The sequence below is a fragment of the Haliaeetus albicilla genome, chromosome Z, assembly GCF_947461875.1.
Source record: "Haliaeetus albicilla chromosome Z, bHalAlb1.1, whole genome shotgun sequence".
NCBI classification, from domain to species: Eukaryota; Metazoa; Chordata; class Aves; order Accipitriformes; family Accipitridae; genus Haliaeetus; species Haliaeetus albicilla.
This window is the reverse complement of record NC_091516.1, coordinates 29477824-29502209: the sequence shown is the minus strand read 5'-3', so window position 1 is coordinate 29502209 and position 24386 is coordinate 29477824. Positions and strand designations below refer to the sequence as shown.

The following is a 24386-nucleotide window of genomic DNA, read 5'->3' as shown; positions in this document are numbered from 1 at the left end:
GCTATACAACTTTAAGTCCCAGCAACACATGAAAACCTTGACAATTTTCCTCAACAGAAGTTCTAGAGAGAAAAAGGGTTAGGCCTGAAGAAAAAGTATACATCAGCTGAAAAAAACGCAAGTAGTTATTTATGCAGTTTTTGTACAGTTGTTTTGCCTTCCACAGTAACTCTGAGGCATCTTAATACTCCCATTACATATAGATGTACAAGTTAAGTTTCAACTTCACTTTGCTTACATGAAGACAGCTATATGGTCTTAATATTTACCCAGTATGGTGCTCTATCACAACCACCACCAAAAGCAGACTGACTATAGGTCCTATTTTTAGCAGTATTAATTTGGCAGCAGTGCAGATGCTCCAAACAAAATTCAAATCCTAACATTTCAGAAACAACCCAGTTACTCTGCCTGAGGGTGTTACTTTACAATAGTGCTAGATTACCTCAGCAGCATTACTGAGCCACTGAAACACACTCTTTGTTTTCCCTTCCTTTTCTAAGAACATTCCCTCTCAAGACATTTGCAGCAATAGCCAGTCTTGCTACCGCTGTTTTTTTAGAGCTATCAAAAAAGCAGAGGGAATAAAAAAGCAAATGAAAAAAGTTTGTTATCAAGCTCAATTATAAAATGGACCTTTAACACACTTTCAGTTATTTTTAAAATTATTTTTACACAACAATCATTACAATATTTTAGCTCTTAGAAATAACATTAAATTACATTTACAAAGGAAATACTTGGAAGGAAATACTATAGGCAATAACACCAATCAAAAGATTTGTGAACTACAATTCAAGACTGGAACAGAGAAATTACGCATAATGCAGCTGTGTGTATTAAGTGAAGTCTTCCTTATAATAGCCCTGATTTGACAATAAGCTTTTAGCATACACATCTTCATTAGAACTATTCAGAGATTGGAAATTCAGTCCATATCTGACACATATTTTGCAATGGGAGCCTGTATGACAGACATAATGCAGGATAATTAACTTATTCTGAAATCCCACTCCATGACTGGTTATTAGCTTAAGAATAATCTTCTGAATAAAACATGGTTTAAATAATACAATTTGCCTTTATGGAGTTTAAGGGACAGAACAGGCTTCTTACCTGTAATTGTTGATACTTTGTTACATTAATCTGATCTAATGATTTTGCCAGATCAGGATGATGGATAACATCATCTAAATCCTCTGTGCCTTCAGTTTCAGATGTAGAAGCACTTTCTACTGTCACTTTCACAGGAATACCTGTCTAATTACATCAGAAAAGAAAAACACACCCACTCCCAGCATTACATTGTGCAATAAAAATCAAAGATTAAGTAGTACCAAAAGCTTAATTTAAATGCAATTGTTTCCCAGAGTCCTTTACAATGCATATACGTTGTCCAGCTATGCAATTTTGAAATAAATGTGCATAAAACAATATTAAAAAAAATCACATATGCATATATTGGGTATAGGTGGCAAGGATGTAGTAGCAGGGGCCTGCAGGGCTGCCCCGTGCCGGACACGGCCGGTTCCAGCCGGCTCCAACCAGTCCACGCACGGCAGGCCGAGAGGGGGCGGCGCCTCCGGGAAAGCCCGTGTCGGAAAGGGCAAAAAATGCCAGCCGGGCAGAGAGGAGGGAACAAAAAGAGAAAGAGCAGAGGGAATGCCAGGCTTGGAGGAGGAGAAGGTGCTCCATGGTGGAACTGATACCCACACTCCAGCCCAGGGAGGACCCCATGCCAGAGTAGAGGGATGGGCTGAAGGAGCTCCAGCCCATGGACAGCCTGTGCCAGAGCAGGCTTTCCTGAAGGACTGCAGCCCATGGGAAGCCTATTCCACAGCAGGGGATAAGTGTGCTGGCTTCAGCAACCATCAGACCCTTTTGTGAGCCAATTTAATTCATCAGTACACACTAATGTTTCTCCAGCTATTCTCGGGGGGGGGGGGGGGGACACGGACGACACACAGATGGAAATGAGATGCAAAGGAGAAGGAAGAAAGAGGGGATTTCCTCCCCCCCCCCCCCCAGTACGTTTACAACAGCAGTTCACAGATGGGTGCAAACACAAGCATGTAGTCCAAAAGCAAAAGGAGGAAAAAGAGGAAGGAGGGAGCAGAACCTTTCAGAGAAAAATGCTGTTAATTCTCCTTATTGCCTCTGGAGGGATTGTGCCCATACTCCAACTCAGCTTGCTCATAATGCTAAGAAACCAAAAGATAGTAATACAGAAGTGCGAGTAAACTAAGTATGAAAGAAGTTTCAACCAAATGCTGATGTAAACTATTATTCTGCACTTCTGTGAGAGAGAAACTTTAAAAGTATGTTCCACTCTTAACTTTCATCTTTTTTCAGGCATTCATCTAGTAAATAAACCATCTTATGAAAGAGTACCTGAATCTTCACTGGTAATTCTTCAGTACTATCCACTGGTCCCCCTCTAAAGTCAGAAAAAAACACTTTTGAGAAAAGTAACTTTATAATATCACCATTGCTACTTCCATTTCCAAACACAGGATTCTAGCATAGGTGAAGCTGTAAGAGTAAAACCAGCATCAGACATTGCACTGTATCCCTTTAACAGTCATTACATATTTATTTTGTTCTATTAGTATTCCTATTTACTCATGAACTAGAGCAACAGTACTGGATGCTAATGTTAATATCTTCAATAGGCATCTTGCTTAGTTAATTATTATGAACTAAAGTCAACAGGAGAATTTCATGTTCAGCATTTTGAAAAACAAGTTTAATAAAAATAGTTATGATAGAGCATTAAGTAATTTTTTGTTTAAATATTTATACAGCTTCCATTTTGAGAGGCGAAGGTCTAGGCAATACATAAAAAACAAAATAAAAACTGTTTCAAAAGGAAGCATGATAACAATATTATGGCTTCCATGTTTAACATTATTTTTTTTAAATTTTACTTCACGGGTCTTAGATGATCGCAATAATTATGTTGGCACTGGGGGAGACAGAGCAGAAAGAAGAGGTGGGAAAAAATACCTAGACACCTTGAAGTGGATGCCAAATCAACTACACTACAAACTTAGAAAACTAAACCGCATCTTCAGCTATGATAAATCTGATAAACCATTAGTAACAAGAGAACAAACAAGCAAGGTAGGTTTGGTTGTTGGTGGGTTTTTTGCTACACCTGAACATTCCTATGGCCATCAAATTATATCTTTTTGTGTATTTTAAAAACTTACTGGAATAGGATTTATGTAACATCCTCAAAACTTATATAAAACAAAAAAATATGAATCCAATATGAAATTCTCCATGTAACTTTCAAATAAGTATCTTAAAAAAACTAATACAGCTCTCTACTACACTTATCATGCAGGTTTTATGATTTAATATTTTCCCCTGTATTATGAAAACCACCTGCATCTCTTTGCACGTTCTGCAGTCCGCCAAGGAAGGAAGCCTTTTGTGCCCGGTGGTAGTGGTTTTGGTGAGTAACTGTCTTTCACAGATGTATTTTTTTTCCCAGGACTTACAGACTTTTTAGATGGTAATCCTGTATTGAACAGCAAGAATAAGAAAAAAGAGAATTCATTATACCTAGTTATTTACATATAAATTCACAGCCTACTGTTCATAAGTAAAATGTCCTATGTAATAAAAGGGTCCATAGGAAATCTACCTTTCAGCTTAATTTTGCTGAAGTGTTCAAAAACTTTTGGTTTTCTTCTCAGAAAGAGCAGCGGACAGCTTGTCTGCTTGCAGTTATAAACTGGTACGCTTAACTGCTATGTTAGCTTGATGCAAGTAAGATGCATGTAAGTAAGAGCTTGATGCTATTCAAAAAAGGAATCAAAGTTTTGTAGCTAAGGAGGTTTATCACATTACTGATTTCAGATACCTAACTTCATTTTCTCAAGTAGAAGCTTAGACAGTCCACGTAGACAGTAAGGCTACCTATGTGCTTCAACTTGCCCTCTAGTGGCTTTAGTGTGAAGAACGTTGGTTTTGTAACTGACAAAATGCTTGAAGCTAAAGCAGGTACTCACGCTGATCGCTTCTACAGAACACCAGCAATATCTTCACTTAAGAGGAATAATAATGAAAAGCCATGTTCACTAGTCCAGTCTTTTTTTGAGTCAAATACTACTACCACTACCACTCAACGTAGATTCAGAATAAATACCTAGCGGGGATGATCACTCTATCCCAGGTTCTGTATCAGTCAGAAACTAACAAGCCCAGAAAACAGTTCACCTCATATTTCATACAGTTAAACTAGTGAGAACTCAGGTTACTGTTTCTCTGAGATCAATAAAACAACTAATTTTGTAACAATATAGAAATGCATAACTGTGGAATGGGATTCCAAATTTTAGTTCATTCTCAACAAGTAAATAGGATAGAATAGTTTTCACCTCCTGACTCCCTCCCTCTCCTTTTTTAAAAAGACAAACAAAAAACCCCCAAAACACACCACAACTATATTTGAGTCAGGCTGCTTCTTTTTTCATCACCCCGATCACCACAGTTTATTTGTACGAAGACTTCAATTTGATTTATGCTTACCTCTCTGCTTCCAGATAACTAGAGCAAAGATGAAAAACAGCCAAATGTATTACAGTGGAATTTTTAGTAACTTACTAAAAAATAGTGTATTGCAGCTATCAGTACTTAATTATAAATATTCAAGATACCTATGTTATTTTAAACGAACTATTTGTAATAGGTTTACATTAAGTTAAAAAAATAAATCTTAGAACATTTTGTACATCAGTAAAAAAATGCATGCTTTTTTGTTCTGGCAGAGGACAATCTGCTACAGAAAGGTTACAACATCAGAAGAACTAGGCAACTTACTACTGCCAAGCTTCCTAGAAGAGAAAGCTTGTGGAGAGGATGCACTCAGAATAAATAAGTGCAATGCTTCCACATATTTAAGTTAGCATATCCTACCATTTTTCCAGCCATATATCTAGCAGCACTAAAAACAAAATCAACTTTCCTATAGAAACCACTGATGGTAGAAGACACATTAAGAATAAATGGAATTTTTTTAAGACAATTATTCTGCAAAACACTGACATTTAGACATATTGTATATTTTATAATTAAAGCTCTTAAACATTAAAAGATTATTTTGTAGAAAAATTTACAGAGAAAATAAAGACAGTATTACCAATACGAATAGTAGCTTTTCCTTTTCGACCACTTCCTAGGACAACAGTTCTTTTCTTTGGTCTCGTTTTCAGAGCATCCTTGGAAGATGGAGATGTCAGCCACTTATACTGGAATTTTTATTTTTTTTTTTTAAAGAAAGACAAATTGGTTTAGTAACTGATATTTAAAGAGGTGGTCATTTAAGATTAGAGGATGTTTTGCCAGATATATGGAGAATACTGCTAGTTACGGAAAACTTAATAATAAACTGTAAAATTAAGGAAAAATAAAAATCCCACAAAGCCCCAACTCAAACACAGATTGAATGTGAGTCTGAGTGCCACATTGTAAGAAAGCGTTCCCAGAACACCTTTATGACATCCCATTCTCCTGTGCAAAGCACTTCTTTTATACGGAAAAAAAAAAAAAAGGCATCAACCTTATAAAAAGGAAACTCTGGCTTTTTGCATTTCATTCTCAGAAAGCTGGCTTGCTAGGAATGACTGGCTCAGGCCAAAGACATCCAGAGTAACGAAGGCTTCCCTAACATGATTTTGTATTGCCAATAAAGTTAATATTTTTAAAAATTGGAAGTTTAATTTTCACTGCCTGTAATGAAAATTCATCCTTACACAGTAAAAGCCTCCAAACTAAAATTAAGACATAGTGATAATCAAAGGCAGCTGCTGTACTTCAAACTTCATTTCCTTACAGCAACAGCTCTATTCTTAAAAGTTCCCCTTTCACCATTAAAAGTTTTATTATTCCAGGTAGATATTCTTAAGTTACAGTCTCATTTATTCTTTAGTGTGCATCAAGCTATAGTTAGTACAAAGTCCAGTGCTGAAGCAGCCGTCGAAGGAAATGCAGTTGCTATTAACACAAAGCTTCTCTCGGACAACTCTAAACCCCACATCAGAGTACTAGGAACAGTATGCCAAAGTTATTCCCACCTAATGCCCAGGGAAGATTAAAATGCCATTACTGTGCTCTAACTAACCAAGTTTAGTCCAAGTTTATCATTGGCAAGAAAAACTTTTTTTAAAAAAAAAAACAAACTCAGGACTCAGACAATCCTTTTATAAGTTTTGCTGTGTCTACAGCTGGATCTAGCTGCTGAGACAAGTGAATTGTTCATTTTAAACTAAAAAACAGACAGAAAAAGTAAAATTAAATAGTAAACTTCTAAAAGCAAGCATATCTTAATTTTGTTTTACTACACACATAAGAGAGCAGCTATACTAGGTTAAACCTAAAGTTCATCTAGCCTAGTAGCCTTTCTCTTGTCTAGGTGCCTGCTGCTGTTGTACAACATCTAAGTATAAAGACAGCAAACATATTAAGACAGTGTTGAAAAATTACTTGATCTGTGACTATGAAAGCAACTTGTTTTATAGACAAGTTCAGTGGATTTTTCCTTTAAGTTATTCAGTCTCTCAGAATCTACACAAACTTTCACCACCTATTACATCCAATCATATCTACGATTACAAGCCACTAGCTAGCTACACAGTGCTGCTAGGATAATACAACTTTCCTGTTTCAGCTGTCCATCAAATTTAAAGGCATCAATTAGCAGTAGGCATCTCTTCTTAAAAACTTGAAAACCCAACCCAAAAGGCAAGCACCTACATGCTACTGAAAAGCAAAGAGAAACAACCAGTTTTTATGCAGAACAGGATGGAAGGGCTGCTGTGACTGGTATCCAGTAAGCAAGTGCTGACAGTACATTACAGGCTATTTGTGGCAGCCAAGACATGATCTTTTGTAGTTATGATGGGTTGTTATTATTATGAGGCCATTCAAAAGCCCACGAAATTTCTCTTTTTAAAGCAACAGAGAAGCACCTGAATATATCTTCTGCCTAAGCAAAACCACGGAGTTGACACAACAGGTGCCATGATGAGTGGTACAGAATGCAGCTCTGCCACTTCTAAGTGGCAAATTCAACACTTCACTGAGTTTCACTCATGAGAGTTATGACAGTTTGCCTTTGGCAGGATAAAAATCTGAAACTGGAGGCAGTATTAGGGATGATCATCCACGCAACTCTTTAGTTATCTGTGGGTGAGATATAATACAAGTTAGGCCACTTGCTGCAAAAGTGACAGATTAGTTTCACACAGAAAATTACATCTTACACCTTGTGTTCAAGAAGTCTCTACACATAGGCTAAACTTAGTCCAATTGATTCCTCATTTTCTCTTAATATGAAATCCAGATCTCTAGCAAATACAATAGGTTAAAAAAATCCATACTAAATTAAATAATTTCAAAGATAGATACGCATGTTTTCTCCACTACAAAAAATGGACCAGCACATCCTTTTAAAACCTCACAGGTCTGGAGGCAGCACACAGATGACAAAAGGAAGCAATGTAGATGCTAACTGACTGTATTCTGTTTGACAAGCTTAAGCTACCAAAACCAAACATTGCTTCTTTAAATTTGTAAACTTAGTCTATAATGGATCCTCCATAAAAGAATTCATGGAAAACCTGAAAAATAACTGATTTTTTTTGTATTATGCTAAAACTTGTTAAAAGTAGAAAGAACCACAGTGTTAGCTACATCCAGAATTTAGAATATGTCATTAGGACTCCCACAAATACACTCTTAAATTGTATTTACTTGTACATTGACTTTTTAAACTCATACGGCTGAATGTTGACTATTGGCAGAAGGAAGAAACAGTCCTTGCAGTTCTTTCTGCAACAGAGCTTAGCAACAATTTGTCTTCATTACACCTGTGACTATTTGCTAATTTATTCCCTGAGTTTTTAATCCTAAAAAAACCTTAACCAAACACAACAACAAAACCAAAAACCACAAAACAACACACTACCAACACCCACACACAACAAAACAAACCCCCATATTGCTGACTTTCAATACAGAGCACATCAAGACACTATCTCAAAGAAACTCAACTGATTTCTCTTTATAATATCCAGGCTTCTGCAACTGAGCTCAAAACCAAGTGTAAATCCTAGATTAGGGTAGTAACTGTTTCGGTTTCAAATGAATATCAACCTCAACATCAAATGTTTGCATTCATCTTGCTGCAGCGCCCGTTGCCAAGGTTTGGGTGGCCACGGTGCTCATCATTTTGTTGTTAGGTCCACAGACTTTCTCTTCCCCTTGAGGGTACTGAGTGGTGTCAAACAGGGCTTGATAGGCATGGGCCAGGCCCCAATACGTTGCAGTGATTTGTATCTCTCTGGAGCTGCCGGGGTGACAGCATACCTTTTCCAAATATTTTACTAGTTCTTCTGGATCCTGCACTTGTTCAGGGGTGAATTTCCAAAACATTGGAGGTGCCCACTTTTCTAGGTACTTGCCCATACCACCCCACACACCCTGCCACTCACAATTATCCAGCCTTGGGGCACATCTCTGGGTGATCTTCTTAAATAGCTGTTTAACCCTAAATGAGAGCTGAACCACATTCAGAAGTATGCTAATTCCTAGCAGTAGGGCTAGGACCGTGCTAGTCCTAACATCCCAGGAGTATTCAAATTTTTCAAAATTCTCAAACACCATTGTAACTGGACTGAAGGAGAAAGGAGAGGGGAAGAAAGGTACCCCACCCATAGACTGGTTTTCCATGGAGGAAAGGTAAATGGTATAATTATTAATAGTTTCCCACAGATGGCTCCCGCAGTATAAAGGTGACAATGCTAAGTGCAAATACCAGATTAATCCCACAGCCGATAACTTTATCATACCATAAACCAGTGTTATACCATACATCAAAGCGAAAACCTTAATCCACCTCCCACGGATGATAAGCAGTAGAAGAGGAACTACATACAGCAAGCGAGGTGATACATAACAGAGCTTTAAAAACCAGAGCAACAACTCTAAGAATACATAAATCAACATAATGAATGCTTAGAACAAATTTGTTTTAACAAGCTCTGGTCAGGTTTGTCGTTATCTCAACCCTTCGTGCCCCATGTTGGACGCCAAAATGGACTGTCATGGTTTAACCCCAGCCAGCAACTAAGCACCACGCAGCCACTCACTCACTCCCCCCCCATCCAGTGGGATGGAGGAGAAAATCAGGAAAAGTAGTAAAACTCCTGGGTTGAGATAAGAACGGTTTAATAGAACAGAAAAGAAGAAACTAATAATGATAATAATAACACTAATAAAATGACAACAGCAGTAATAAAAGGATTGGAATGTACAAATGATGCGCAGGGCAATTGCTCACCACCCGCCGACCGACACCCAGCCAGTCCCCCAGCGGCGATTCCCCGCCCCCACTCCCCCCAGTTCCTATACTAGATGTGACATCCCATGGTATGGAATACACCGTTGGCCAGTTTGGGTCAGGTGCCCTGGTTGTGTCCTGTGCCAACTTCTTGTGCCCTGGCTGGGCATGAGAAGCTGAAAAACCCTTAACTATAGTCTAAACACTACTGAGCAACAACTGAAAACATCAGTGTTATCAACATTCTTCGGGTACTGAACTCACAATATAGCACTGTACCAGCTACTAGGAAGATAATTAACTCTATCCCAGCTGAAACCAGGACAACCACCAACCTCAGTTTCTCCAAAAAGGTCTTTAAGAGATTGGAGAACTGTATTAATCCTCAAGGAATTATACACACAAACTTCTCAGTTTATTAGATATTCCCTACAGATCCACAGCTCTGACTTTTAAGCCTTTTCAAAAACAAAAGAGCAGCAAGTTCAAGAACTGGGATTGTTGCAGCTCTGTGAAAGCAAGAACAAGAGTACACTCATTTGTTTGCTGTCTCTTTTGGGAACTGAATCCAATTTCTGTGTTATAAACAAAAGACTCGGTGTTTAAACAGTATACCTAATCACAAATGGTCCAGATACTCAGTTTATGCATGTTACTGTAAACTCTCCATGGACTATTAGATAAAGATGGCAAGGGGTACTGTACTTCAACTAAACTCTGGTTCCTTAGATGATTAGCATCAGAAAGGATAGCTTTGAGTAACTTAGAAAAATCGTAACTATGTAAATTATTGTCAAAAAACAAGTTTCAAAAAGTTTTAAATTTTAAATTGTGATTTCCTTTACTTTTTAATGAAAAGTTATTATTACCATGTTAACAAGAAAGACACGTGTAACAGAAAGCCTTCCAGCAGTCCTACATGTTCTACAGTAATGCCCAAGTATACACACACATATTTCCATTTTTCTTTTCATTAAATGGATATCCTTGTTTTACTATGGCACACCTTAAATTACATAAGAAATCATACAAAATGCCCAATACAATATCATGTTGCTGCAAGTGTTTTTAGGTTGTCCCTTCATAGTGGTTTTTTGTTTGTTTTTAAACTGCTTAAGAGTCAGACTTCTGTTTAACTAAAACAGCTGGTTTAGATTCATTCTGAACAAAGTTGTCCTTTTAAAGAAAAAAAAATGCAACAGCAGCTACAAAGAAAACCCTAAACTCACTCCAAAATGCCTAAGACGTACCTCTGAATTAGCACTATTTCCATTCATAAGAGCTCTTTCAATAATGTTTTTCATCATAACGTGATCTAGAATGAATTAAGATATCTTATTAAGAATTTCAAGTATGAAACAAGTATTTATGCAAACAAACAGATCATTGAATAAGCAGTACACATCTCCTACCCTACTTGCTTCCCCATTTTAAAAATGCTTACAAAATGCTGTTGCAGGCTCTTCCCTCCAGAGTTACTGAAAAAAAACCCACCAAAACCCCACAAAAAAAACCCCAAACACCAAACCCCACAATCACAAAGAGCACAAAGGTAGATACAGGTACATACCAATTAATGGATTTTTTCTTATGTCAAGTACCACTAATGTTGTATTAGTTTGAAGAGCATCTAATAATGACCTTGCTCCTTCATTGGATATTCCACACTGCTGCAAATCAAGTGCTAAAATGTTTAAGGAGGTAAACAAAAATATTCAGTGGCATAACCTGTAATCAGTATTTAACACAATCCACACCTGCTGAAAACAATCATTTCATAGAACACGCAGCATGAGAAAAGAGGACATGATAATAACAGCCATGTGTAAAAACAAGAATATTACTTTCAGAAAAGAAAACTAGAAATTTATATCAGTATTATAAACATTAAGAAATAACTGCTAAAAAACTGCAAAGGAAGGAATATACAAATCACAGTTAAGTCACTGTTCTTGACAGTTCCTAGTAGATATAATATTCCCAGGCAACAATTAATTCAACTGCCCAAGGTAACATCATATGTAAAAACACACAACTTAGGTCTAAGAAGTCTGAGTCAACGCTTCTACAAGTTCATTGCTTGCACACATCAATGAGTTACATGGTCACCATGAAATATTACTATCATGGCTTTGGTGTTTATTTCATGTTGTGCATGTGCAGTATCACAGAATGGTTGAGGTTGGAAGGGACCTCTGGACATCATCTTGCCAAACCCACCTGCTCAAGCAGGCTCACTTAAAGCCAGTTGCCCCATACCATGTCCAGACAGCTCTTAAAGACCTCCAAGGAGGAAGACTCTACAACCACTGCGGGCAACCTGTGCCAGTGTTCAGTCACCCTCATGGTATGAAAGTGTTTCCTGATGTGCAGAAGGAACCTTCAGTGTTTCAGTCTGTGCCTACTTCCTCTTGACCTGTCACCAGGCACCACTGGAAAAAGCCATCTTCTTTAGAGCCTCCCTTCAGATATTTATACACCTTGACGAGACCTGCCCTGAGCCTTGCCTTCTCTTCTCCAGGCTAAACAGTCCCAGCTCCCTCAGCCTTTCCTGAAGTGAGAGTTGCTGTAGTCCCTTTGTCATCTTAGTGGCCCTTTGCTGGACTCTATCCAGTAGCTCTAGCTCTCTCCTGCACAGGGGCACCCAGGTCCGGTCTCACCAGTGCTACGTAGAGGGGAAGAATCACCTCCCACAACCTGCTTGCAAGTCTCTGCCTAATGAAGCCCAGGATACCACTAGCCTTCTTTGCCACAAAGGCACTTGCTGGCTCATGGTCAGCTTGTGGTCCACCAGGACCTCCAGGACTCTTTTCACAAAGCTGCTTTCCAGCCACACAGCCCCCAGCATGTTGTGGTACATGGGATTATTCCTGCCCAGGTGCAGGACTTTGCACTTCCTTTTGTTAAACTTCCTAAGGTTCCCATCAGCTCATTTCTCCAGCCTGTTGAGATCCCTGTGGATGGCAGCACATTCCCACCTTCCCAGGGATCCAAGTAAGGCTAACTGGCCTGTAGTTCCCTGAGTCCTTCTTCCCAGCCTTCTTGAAGACTGGAGTGACATTTGCTATCCTCCAGTCCTCAGGCAGCCCGCCCAATCACTATGATCCTTCACGGATTATTGAATGGCCTCAAAATTACATCAGCCAGCTCCCTCAGCACTTGTAGATTCATCCCATCAGGGCCTATGGACTTCTGTATGTCCAGTTGGCTTAAGTATTCTCTAATCTGATCCTCTTCCATCAGTATGCATGTTATCTGTACACCTAGCTCAAACTATAAAATGATATCAACAGGTAAGTATTTGATTCTATGTACAGAATGCTATGACTTACACCAGCACCATTAGTCATTTTGTACAGATATATTGTAGAAAAAAATTACTTCCCCAAAACACTACAGGACAATACTAGATGATACAATAGTATTCACCCACTTTGACAATTCAAAAGAGGAAGAGAAATTTCTTTTGAAGAAAGATTATTCTTTCCTTGCTGAACAGCGAGTTACTCAGCTAGCTACATTTGCTACAACAGACAATTTTAAGTTTTCTGCCTGCCACTACTGTATCTTAAGAGCAGTATTTCACAATACCTTTTAGCCAAAGATCCTCTCCTAGACAGTCTGCAAAGGCACTTGCTCCTCTATCTCCAACAAGCATGTTGTAGTTGAAAGTAATTCGCCTCAAACCAGTCATATAGTCAAGGTCAGGTCTCCTGTAGCGCAGGCTTTCAGCCCAAGCTTCACCATGTCTTTTCATTGCCTGGTGCTTTGCAAACAAAGAAGGTGTTACCAAGTGCAAAGGCAAAGCCATTACTGATGGCAAGATCAGAGGTTATCTTTGTTTGTAATTGATGTTTAATGGCTTGAGTGCCGATATAAGAAAAACAGTCATACCATTTCTGAGTCTGAGTCATTTTTAAACATTACAGTTAAGTCATCTTTGTTATCATCCAATTTGCAATGCAAATTATTAAACATAGCTACAAAACATCTTATTAACTTCTTTTGGCAGACAGACACTTTCAACACATCTTGAATAGGAAATACACACTAGGAAATTATGTGCTTTCTTCCAAACCAATGTTAACATTAATTAGAATATTGTACTAGTCACAAGCTTACTAATCAGTTAATTAGTAGCTTCTAAACTGTAACTCAATTATTCTTACCCAATGCTTACGAATACTTAAGACATTTTTTAAAATTTGTGACAATGAAAGAAGCATTCCCCAAAACAGGTGTCAGACATTTACAGCCCTAATCCTCATTTAAAGAAAATACCTCAGTCTGAACTGTTATTTAACTGATGTTTACTAAGAAATACCATATTTAAATCCGACACCAGTAAGCTACTTTTGGCATACAAAGTCACAAAATTCACATACTTAACTTCAGTATTCACATATGCTGCTCACAAAGTGCTTTGACGGATTTAGAGCTTGAAAGTCAAAGAAAAAAAATCAAATGCATTTGATTGTTCACAAGTTCTTGTGAACATCTGATTCTAAGAAAGGTGATTAAATTACCTTTAATACATTTGCTATATGTTCTGCCCCTCGCCATGTGAGGCTACATCCTGTGAAATTTACATATCTGATCGTGGCTGAATTCTTTATACTTTGACAGATTGCTGAAGAAAACAAAAGCACACGTTATCCACACATACCACAGCCAGACTACCAGAACACACTTTTTCACTGCCATATTAAGAAGCTGGATCAGCCTTAATAGGCAAAAGCCTTGACAAAGAACTAGTGTTGAAATACAAAGTATATCTTAAATACATTTAAAGTGTTCTAAGATTATATATTTCTAGCACAAGTGTTTAGCAAAGACTATTTGAACAAGCCAAAATATGAACAAATCAAGAAAGAGCTAACCTCAAACAAATATTATGACTGTTGTTCTAAATAAAAGTACAAACATCATTATAAAGTAGTATGGCTGTTTACTAGCATCAAGTGAAGAAATTCAAGTCTTCAAATGTTGTTAAGTCATGTAGAATAAAGTGAAGATTGTTATTTTAATCACTACGGACAAATTTAAAACAGGAATGGAAATACTGAAAAAACGTACCTATTTAAAGGATTAAAAAAGAGAAGTATATTTACATGGGTTTGATTCTGAACTTACTTTCTAATCCTCCATCTCCAATTGGACAGTGGGCTAAAGAGAGACTCTCTAGAGATGAAGCTGTGGCCAAGCCCTTCAGAATAAAAACAATGTTTGTTAACTGGCTTGAAAAGCAAAAATACAAACAGATAAAAGACCAAGTCACCCAGACTGCTCAGACCTCTTTGTGCTCCCTACAAAAAACTCTAGGGCATTCAGAGGGAGGTCAAAACAAGTGAATCTTAAAGCCAAGTTTAAGCTAGTTCATTTCTTTAGCACAAGAGGAGCAGTAGCCTACAGGCAACAAGCAGCAACCTCCTTTCCTAGAAGACAATCACCAGTGAAGTGGAGAGTGTTCCAATAAGATGTCTTGAAGACCTGTTTTTATCTCCTTGGTGTCCTTCTGTCATGCACATGCACAGTAGTTCCAGTCACACGCATAACTTATGCTCCCCAAACACAAGGCAGAGATGTTGCTAAGAACTCTAATAAGCCTTGATGAATCAGGGCAAGGGAAGGTTATGTGATTTTGACAGGTTCAGCAAGACTAGGTTATACTAAATGTCTCAGCAAGAATCATTCATGTGATGGATAACACAAAGATATCTTAGAAGAAGAACATCTTGTCTGTGACATATTTACAAAATTTAGTTGCTACTTCTCTATGTTCTGAGCATATTTTCCATTTATTTGTATACTAATATATTCTCACCTTTGTTAAAAGTATTAGATCTCTCTCCCTCAGAAGCAAACCCTGCAGTTCTAAATTTTTTAGTACATCTGATATACTGAGACAGCCTTTGACAGCTTTGCATAGTTGGCCAGTCAAGTCTTTTGATCGAATTGCTGGAATTCTCCTTCTAAAGTAAGTTTTATATCTTTCAACACCTAGTAAACAACAAAAATTACACATCAGTAAAATCCAGTCCCTATTGACTTAAAAACAATCATAATCACACCTTGCTTTTTTGCTGCTTTTCTTAAATAGAAATAATTCCTTAGGTATTACAATTCCTCCCCCCTGTGTACTCAATCACACAAAAGTTTTACGCAACAAATTCTAATATGCATGCACCAACGTATTTATCTTTTATAGCCATCACTACAAACCTGATTCTCCAAGACTCTGTTGATGAAAACTTCTTATTCCAATAGAAGTCAGGGTCTTATTATGCCTGATAGAATTCAGAAGTGGTACCCAATCAGCAGCTTTGATATGATCTACAATTAGATCAAGAGCACCCTGAGTCAGGTTAGCCTTCACAGCTTTCAGTGGGACAGAGCCTTGAAGGGCACACAGATGTTCATAATGTGAGTAGAAATCCAGCATGCACTGTCTTCTTATTTTGACTGACTCAATCATTTTTATGTGATGTCTCTCTAAAATAAGAGAGGGGAAAAAAAAAAGTAAACTTTTTCCAGCATATAATTGATTTCATAACACAGTCTCAACTCAATATGCATACCCAAAACATGCATATTGTATAACATTTACATGTCTTTGATGTGGCAGCTAAAACATTAATGTCTTGTGATGCTCACTACCTGTGTGAGTACAGTTGAATGAATAAGGGGGTGGGAAAAAACCCAACCAAAAACCATGCATTTTTATTCTCCCACACAAACAGGTATACCCAAAACACAAAAGGCCTAATGTTCAAGCACAAACTGCTTTAAAGTTCTCATTTTCCTCTCAAAATTTAGTTTTGTAGTGTCAGGGTCTGCAGACTCCTGAAAGCCTTGGACAGCCCCTGACCCAACATCAAGGGATACAAATGACTATTCCATAGAGAACTAGTTGTGAACTTCTCTGCTACTTCAATCAAAAGCCTAAATTCTCATAATACAGAATAAATTGTGTGTTTCCTAAATATTTTTGCTATTGCGTACCTTATGTACTTATCCCAGTAAATTTAGGAAAGCACTCTGCAGGCATAAGTTTTTGTTACACATTAGTACCCATGTAGCAAAACAGCACTAACTCCCACATAGAATCTCTAAACACTGCCATGTCACAGCTATTAAGAGTAAGTAATTCCACGGTCTCAATAGGAATGTTTGTCAGGATATTAAGAGGACCCACTTATTTATTTATTTATTTATTATTCAAGACAGCATTAAGTATCCCACACTGGGTATCAAACATTGTTCACATTTTTTCATATTGTTAAAGACTAGAAAGCTTCAGCCGATCTTCTGAAACACTCTGTATGTCAACATGGGACAAGAATTACTGGATATGTACACCTATGTGAGGAGAGTGATTTGTACAAATATAATTTTGAAAAAAATCACATTATTAGTATTTGGATGAAACTGTAATACTAACAGGAATAGAAACTCTAATGATAGCTCTCCTACCCCCTTTTATTCTTTTATTTTAGCTCTGATTTACTAGCATTAGATAATCACCACACTGTGGCCACAGGAACAGAAATAAGTAAATTATAATCCATCACTTCAGCTTCAGAAAGTGACTGACCATCAGTTGTAAAGCACCACTGACTTCAGGCGGTGTATCAATAAGCAATATAGTAGCTTTTTTTCTCCAGAGCTTAAACAATACTCTTTTACGGTGGCTTTCATTGCAACACCTGAACACCACACCTCTAACAGAAGTAAAGGAAGGAGCTCCTGGCGCTAGCACTGAAGTTTAACCCACCTGCAGGTGGAGAGGAAAAGGGCCAAACTAATCAGACCCACAGTAACTTCCAATTGAGAAACAACTATATGAAGTAGAGCTCTTCTGCATGGAAGTTAGTGCACCTAACACAACCCCTAGAGTATCTTGACTGGCTCTGAGAATGTACACAGGGGACAATTATTTACTGTCTCTTTCCATGCAGAAGCAAGATGACATCAGACGATACCAGCTAGTGACAAAGTGAAAAAAGAAACAAACCACAGAGTAAACCTGAGAAAACCAGTTGCACGCCAAGAGGTTTTACGAAGCTCTAAGTTTATAGCAATTCAAAAAACAGCTGGGCAAATTTATCGGGGGGTAAAGAAATGTGCCATACAAGACCACTGACCACAGAAACAATGACCATGCCCTGCATCCGGAACTGCAAGACACACACAGGAAGCTCAACTACCCGCTTACTCTCTGCTTAGGCGCTTTATTAAGCACGGCCTGGTGGTCTGCTGGGGCTAAACACATTTTATTCGACCTGCTGGACCGCTGTATTTAAGTACGTAATACAGCATCCACTTAACATACGCAAACTAACTACTCCGGTTGTAACTGGGGTAAAATAGTGGTTTTTTAACTTTTCGCCCACTCAATACTGCCACCAACTCAGGGACCTACTTCAGTGCCCCACTTCCCCAGCCAGCATGAACTGGGGACTGCGCCGTCCGCCATCAGCCGCGGGGATATGAGAAGCGCCCAGGGGCCGGCAGCAGCGGCAGCAGCAGCAGCAGCTGCGACAGTCGCCCCCCCCCCCCCCCCCCACACACACACACATACACACACACCCCCGCCGCCCGGACGGTCCCACCCTCCCGGAGGCGGCCTCAGCCAGCCCCTGCGGACTCCCGGCTGGGCCACCAGCCCCCTGCCCCGGGGGACACGACCGCGCAGGAGTTACCCGCCTTCTCCCCCGTGCCCCGGCCCCGAAGCCCGCGAGCGGCCGCTGAAGGGCGCCGCCGGCCTCGGCGGCAACCTCGCACCTCCTCCCGAGCCCGCCGGCGACCGCCAGCCCTCAGGGCAGCCGCCCGCCTCCGCACGGCGCCCAGCCGTTTCCCTGGGATCGCAACCGCCCGCCGCCACGTGGCTGCGCGGGGCTTCCACCCCGATTGGCTGCCGCCCCGCCCGCCTCCTGCCTTCCTACATTCAAAATGGCCGCCCCGCCCCACCAATCGCGCTCCAGGGGCGCTGGCGTTCCCCGCCGCCCTGAGCGCCGCCCCTGGGCCCTCCCTCCCTCCCGCGCCCCGCCCCGCCCCGCCCCGCCCCGGGAGGGCGGGGGCTCCTCGGTCCCGGCCGCGGCCGCGGCGCTGCGGGTGGGCGGCCCGGCGGCCCGGCCGGCAGCCGAGGTGTGGGTGAGGTGCCGTTAGCTGTCCTCCCCCTGACTGCCGCATAAACGCCGCTGCTGAGGGCGGGGGAGGTCTGGTACGTTGCCCTCTGCCTCATCCCCACGTGAGCGCGGCCCGTCGTCTGCCTTCAGAGCAGAGCGAGGCAGGAGGGGGCTGAAGGCGGCGGAGGTTTTAGGCAGACGATCTACAGCTAAACGGAAAGCGCCGTTGCCCCGTCCTAAAATAGGCTTTAAGAGCTAGAAGAAAGCAAGCCGGCCGTCCTTCAGTATGTCTTCGTACACGCTGCGCAGCTATACTGTCGGCAAAGCACGCACGTCGGGCGCTGTACAGCTACTGAAACGTTCTGATTTGCAGCAGTAGCTGCAGTCTGCTGGTCTGGTCTGAGCCCTCCGAGAGGAACAAATCCCTCTTCCACAGCTACATTTCTCATTAGTTTGCCAGGTGAGTTTACGCAGGCAAGGCTTCCGTTCCGATCAGAGTTCTCGCTGACGTTCAGCACGGAGCGTTACAAAGTGCACATCAGGGCAAAATGGCTCAAATGTAGTCCATGCACTGATCCTAGAATTGGCAGTTCATTCATGGATAGCCACACCAACTGCTTAAGAAAATGATTACTGTAAACTGATGACTAAGAGCGATTCGGTTATTTAACAAACACACACACACACACATACATATATATATACACACACACACACACACACAATTTATACCCATTTCTTTTCCAAGTTAAGTAAAGGTGGCCTGTCCACCTACGTCAAAGCCGATAATTAATGTCTACTTTAGAGAATAAGTCCAATTAAAAAAAAAATTAATGTCCAATCAAGAATAGATGATGTGTCGTGATTCAGAATACCATACGTCCCAACACATTATCATTTAGCAAAAATGATGCTTCTAATTACCCCAGGGGTCTAGCACTAATCCTAGTCATCGTGAAGCAGTTTAGTTGTACCCTCAATGATGTAATATAAGAATAGAGAAAGGCTTTATTAGAGAATTCATTAGTTAATACAACTACAACCACTACCACAGATCAAACTATTGCAATCATACATTAAGTTCTTACAGTAGTCCGTGACTGACTCGCAAATATATGCATTACATCTAGTGAGGTAAATAATACTTTTATTTGATAAACAACAAGCAACCTTTTCTTGTCCGGAATTAGAGAGTCCTAAAGCTTTTAATACTTTGTAATTGCATTGATACCATTTTCCACATGCTCCCAAAGGAAATCCCTTGCATTTAATATTAGCATTTGTCGGTTCTTGAATTTGATCTTTAAGATGGTGTTACTTTGTCTGCTGCCGCGTCCTCCAGTGATGTTGGTTTACTTTCATATCTGATTGTAATGTCCACAACTAACGCCTTATCTCCCTTAGCAAATACCAGATCAGGTTTATATAATTCACGTTGTTCATCTGTTAGCAAAGGCTCTTGGAATACTATCCAATCTTTCTTTCTAGCTTCTTGTACTAGTATTTTGCATAATTGGTTATGTCTTTTTATCCTGGCATCTTGCACCATGGGGCAATATCCAATGATATGTGCACAGGTTTCATTCTCTGCTTGACAATGTTGACATGATTTAATTTGTGACTCTTGTCTTCCTTTTGGCAAGAATTCTCTTGTGGGATAAATGTTTGCTCTTAATTGTTGTGCTGTGGTGAGTTTTCTAGGCGGAATGCCTCTAGAGTATTCAATCCAATTGTTATTCATTTTATCCTTCTCAGAGTTGGTAATCCCATGGCCCTGGGACAGAAGCTTGGTCCAATTCATAAATTCCTGGTTTCGTCAGTTACAAGCTTTTGGAAAAATAGTTTTTGGAGCAGGCATCTCCCATTCCAAAACTGGTTCTTCACCGCCCAATAACTCTGATATCACCATAACCGCCCTCGGGTCCCGGATGGATGGGATTTTATCCTTATCTCCTCCAGCTGTAATCCATAGTCTTTCAAATTCTTTCTCAATCCCCTCTTGTCTTACAATTGCTCTTATTGTTTAATCTGAAGATTGTGCAATTCTATGTAATCTTTGGGCTTGTACACTAGGGATCAGTCCTGAAAGTCTGGTAATACCTAGCCCTCCATCCTGAGTACTGGTGTACAGGATAGCATCACAGGTACTCGCTAGTAGATGTAACCATTCCTTGACAGCTGCTCAAATTGCCAGGTCAAGCATTTCCAGGTATGTTACTTTTATATCAGCATGGTCTGCTAAGTAGATCAGTCGTGGAATAGCATATCCTTTCAAGATGTCCACCTTGTGAAATGGTTTCAAAGAAGACTCTCCAATTCGTTGCAGCCAATCCTTTACCTTCTCCAGTAGTTCTGGGTTTGATATTCCAGTCCATGCCAGCTACTTTTCAGAGCTACCTGGTTCAATCATATTAAGGGGGGTGCCATTGATTAGCCATGGAGGACAGTCATTGAGTGTATATGAGTGTCTCATAGGTTGGATGTAAAAGCCATGGCCTTTCTCCCCCTGTGTCTTGAGGCCTGTTAGATCACAAAAGACCTCTAAGATTTTAATATTCTTCTGCATTCCATCCCATGATCCACTCAACAGTACTAAGTCATCTGCAAAAGCCATAGTTGTTATAAGTTTCAAGCAGTGTTGGAATCTGTTTCCTTCTTCCTTCAACTTGCACAATAGGGGGTCCACAGATAAGTTGAATAAAATTGGAGACATTGGATCACCTTGTTTCACACCAATCCAAATCCCAATGGGATCTGACTAATCATTCTTCATGTTAATACGAGTATTGATATTTTGATATAACTTTGTAATCGGGGTAATAATATGATTGTCCACACCCTTTTGTTTTAGAGCCATAAGTATGTGAGAATGGCTCACAGTGTTGAAGGCTTTGGCTAGATCAATGAAGACTACCCCTAGGGGTTGATGTTCTTTCTTTGCATTCCTAATTAGAAGTTGTAGTAATTTTAGATTTTCCGCACATCCTGATGATCTAATAAATCCCCTGTGCCGTGGATTAATGGGTCATGCCTTAGTCAACCTTGCTGTCAGAATCCTTGAGAATAACCTCAAGATAGTTGATCTGGTGGTAATTGGTCACCAATTGTTGATGTCATTCTGGTGCTCTAGTAAGGATGATTTTGATACTAACACAGTCCAACATTCTTTTACCATGTCCAGTACAATCCCAGGTACAGACGATAGATTGAATAACTCCATTAACTGAGTAAAGTGAAGATCTATCTTAATGATGTCCCTCAAACTTAGTCCATCAGGTCCCGGCACTGCATTCTTACTCATCTCTCTGATATTTTTAGACATTTCTTTCGCCGTGATCATGGCTTCAAATGCCAAGTTGTCCACTTGACTGATGGTTCTGAAAGCACCTGGGCCCTTGAATGTTCCCAGCAATTCCCATCTCAACTTGAGCACCTTGCACACTTCATCCTGTGCGATACCGCACTTCAGGGATGCCACATCACCCAGGATAATACCAGCAAGATTCCCTCTATCCAGGTAAAACAGCCACTGGAATCATAGGAATTGCCCCACTTTACAGCTCTCTTCTTCATACATTTCTTTGGTGGTTCTGAAGGACGAGCCCTTTGAGCCGTTTGATGCTTTCAACTTTGGCTTGCTTTCAACTCGGTGGACTTCATAAACAGGCATGAATAGCAGTCCTCAATCGCCTCATCACCTCCTGTTGATGGGTGTTCTTTCCCTTCAATTACCTTTTCAAAAGTTCCCCGAAGAATGGGCAGTTTTTCAGATGCTACCCATTCAGAAATCACCCTTCGATAATGGGACCTCAGTCCTTCTTCCACCTGTGGTCCAATGTTCACAAAACGTTCCCACTCTTTTTCTAGATGTTTTGTCCAATCTTGATCTTTTTCCCTTCTTTTCACCAGAGTCTTATGAAGACCCCTTCTCTTATCACTTACCAGTTTCGTTGTTTTCGACAGAGTATGTTCTGCAATCAACTTATTGATGTTTTTACTTCCCTCATACTGTTTATCCAACTTCCTCAATAACTCCACCTCCTCTTCTGTCCAGCACTGCTGAGGTACCCCTCTAGCAGTCCCCTTTTTGGGGCAAATGGCAGCAATCCACTCAATATTTCTAGTAACTGGATGCACCAAGCGCTTACGTTGCCCCAGGCTGATTTTCGTTTCAGATGTCCTCTTGCACTCCTCACATTTCCAACCCTCCCCAGGGCAGCTTCCATAGCCCCCTTACACTTCGGGAAGTGGCAGGCAATACTATGATGTTTCATACTAGTTCTCCCACACTGAGCACACTGGAACAGGATCTTTTTTTTTCCATATGCTCTCTTTGGATGTTTAATCAATCCCAACATCTTTCCTATCATGTTTCCACAGCATGGACAGGATCTTCGCCACCAGTATACCTGTGGTTGGCAAGTCACCACTGGGGCCTGGGATAGACGTTGATGGCAATAGAGAAAATTGAGCCATGGCTCTGGGAGGTGAGAGTTTCCCCACCTTTTCATTCTCAATCTCCCATAGGGATGGGCTGAAAACATTGCCCTTGAGACTCGAGAAGGTAGGTATCTCATACACCTCCAGTAACATGGCCTAACTGTCAGTCAAAGTAGAAGAATGCTGCCACTCCAAACCAACTACTTCTGGGTTAACAAACTCCAACACCCTCAGATCAAACCTCACCTCCAGCAACTTCCCATGGTCTCTCATGGTATGAGTGACCACATCGTCTCAGAAGTCCAAAGGACTTGTTTGTGTGGCAACTGATACAAATGCAATTCGCATTGGCCGACCCATTTTTTCAGTCCTAATATGAGGGTCTGTATAAGCCAGACAGCACCACCCTCAAGGGCTATCAGACTAGGCCCTACCACACCCATGGGCACAGATTTTGGGCAGCGACAAAAAAAAAATAATAATCAGTGCCAGGCATTTGTTTCACCTTTGAAAAAATACTGTTGAGTGGTTGGTGAAGCCAGTCAACAGGGAGGAAGTAGCCATAATTCCCACCATGGAGCAGAGGTCATCTTGGTTACCCCGAAAGGCATCCAGCGGGACCACGAGGAGGTGTGACCTCTGCAGCTCTGCCCAGTTGATAACTATGATCCCATCTTAAGAGAGTCATAGTTACTTCTGCAACATAACTGCTAGCGACACCAACTACTTAAGAAAATGATTACCGTAAGTCGATGACTAAGCAATTTGGTTACTTGAAAAGTTACACTTCTAGTCTGCTTGTAGGTAGCTGGATTTAAACTCTAAACCTGAACAAACTCCAGAGAAATTAAACAGGTTAAGGCCTCTAGAACATTGTGAGAACTCTGTCTGTTCACACAGATGTAATATTACACAGTCTTTAACTGACATCAGAAGCAACTGAAATAGCCTGTGTGCTATGACCAAGTGTGCCAAAGAAGAATTATTTCAGTAAGTCTGAGGTTACATCCATACAAGTTGTTTCACCCTGACATTTTGTGAATTGAACATAAAAGACAAGGCACACAGTGTCATAATCAGCCAAATGGCAACAGCAGTTATTCTTTTCAAGACTGTATGGCAAAATATTTCTGGTGCTTATCATACCTCCTTATCATACCTTATCATACCATACCTTATCATCAGACTAAACTCAAGCAAATTAAAATTTAAATATTGTCAAGAATCTTTACTTTTAAAGATTTGCTGTTTGTGCTACCTAGTTAAATCACTTTTTAACAGGTAGGGAGTTAATGGGTAGGGATTACTTCACTGCCAGCCCACATGCATTTGACATTTTCTCTTTGATTAATATGTCCATGATCACTTTTGGACTTTTTTCTAAGTTCCTTTACTCATCTTATTTCTCTGGATAGCCTTTTCATTCAGTCAGGATTTTGCTCTGGTACAGTGTGACATCTACAAACCAT

The 24386-nt window shown here is 40.3% G+C and overlaps 1 protein-coding gene across 5 annotated transcripts in view; it reads right to left on the bottom strand.

The window, feature by feature from the left end:
* CEP78 (centrosomal protein 78) overlaps positions 1-18240 on the bottom strand; it is a 29714-nt gene extending 11474 nt beyond the window's left edge. Inside the window, exons 1-13 of one of the 5 annotated variants that reach the window (XM_069777262.1) lie at positions 18134-18240; positions 15572-15841; positions 15174-15349; positions 14483-14555; positions 13876-13979; positions 12941-13115; positions 10920-11033; positions 10600-10664; positions 5150-5258; positions 4540-4557; positions 3391-3526; positions 2392-2437; positions 1117-1260 (exon numbers count right to left, since the gene is read on the bottom strand). In XM_069777262.1, the coding sequence (XP_069633363.1) occupies positions 1117-1260; positions 2392-2437; positions 3391-3526; positions 4540-4557; positions 5150-5258; positions 10600-10664; positions 10920-11033; positions 12941-13115; positions 13876-13979; positions 14483-14555; positions 15174-15349; positions 15572-15824 (1413 nt within the window). In that variant the 5' untranslated portion in view covers positions 15825-15841; positions 18134-18240. Of the gene's footprint in view, positions 1-1116; positions 1261-2391; positions 2438-3390; positions 3527-4539; positions 4558-5149; positions 5259-10599; positions 10665-10919; positions 11034-12940; positions 13116-13875; positions 13980-14482; positions 14556-15173; positions 15350-15571; positions 15842-17123; positions 17403-18051 lie in introns of those variants that run through there. The other 4 variants (XM_069777263.1, XM_069777264.1, XM_069777266.1 and 1 more) reach the window with 4 other exon arrangements.
* Positions 18241-24386: the final 6146 nt, after the last annotated feature.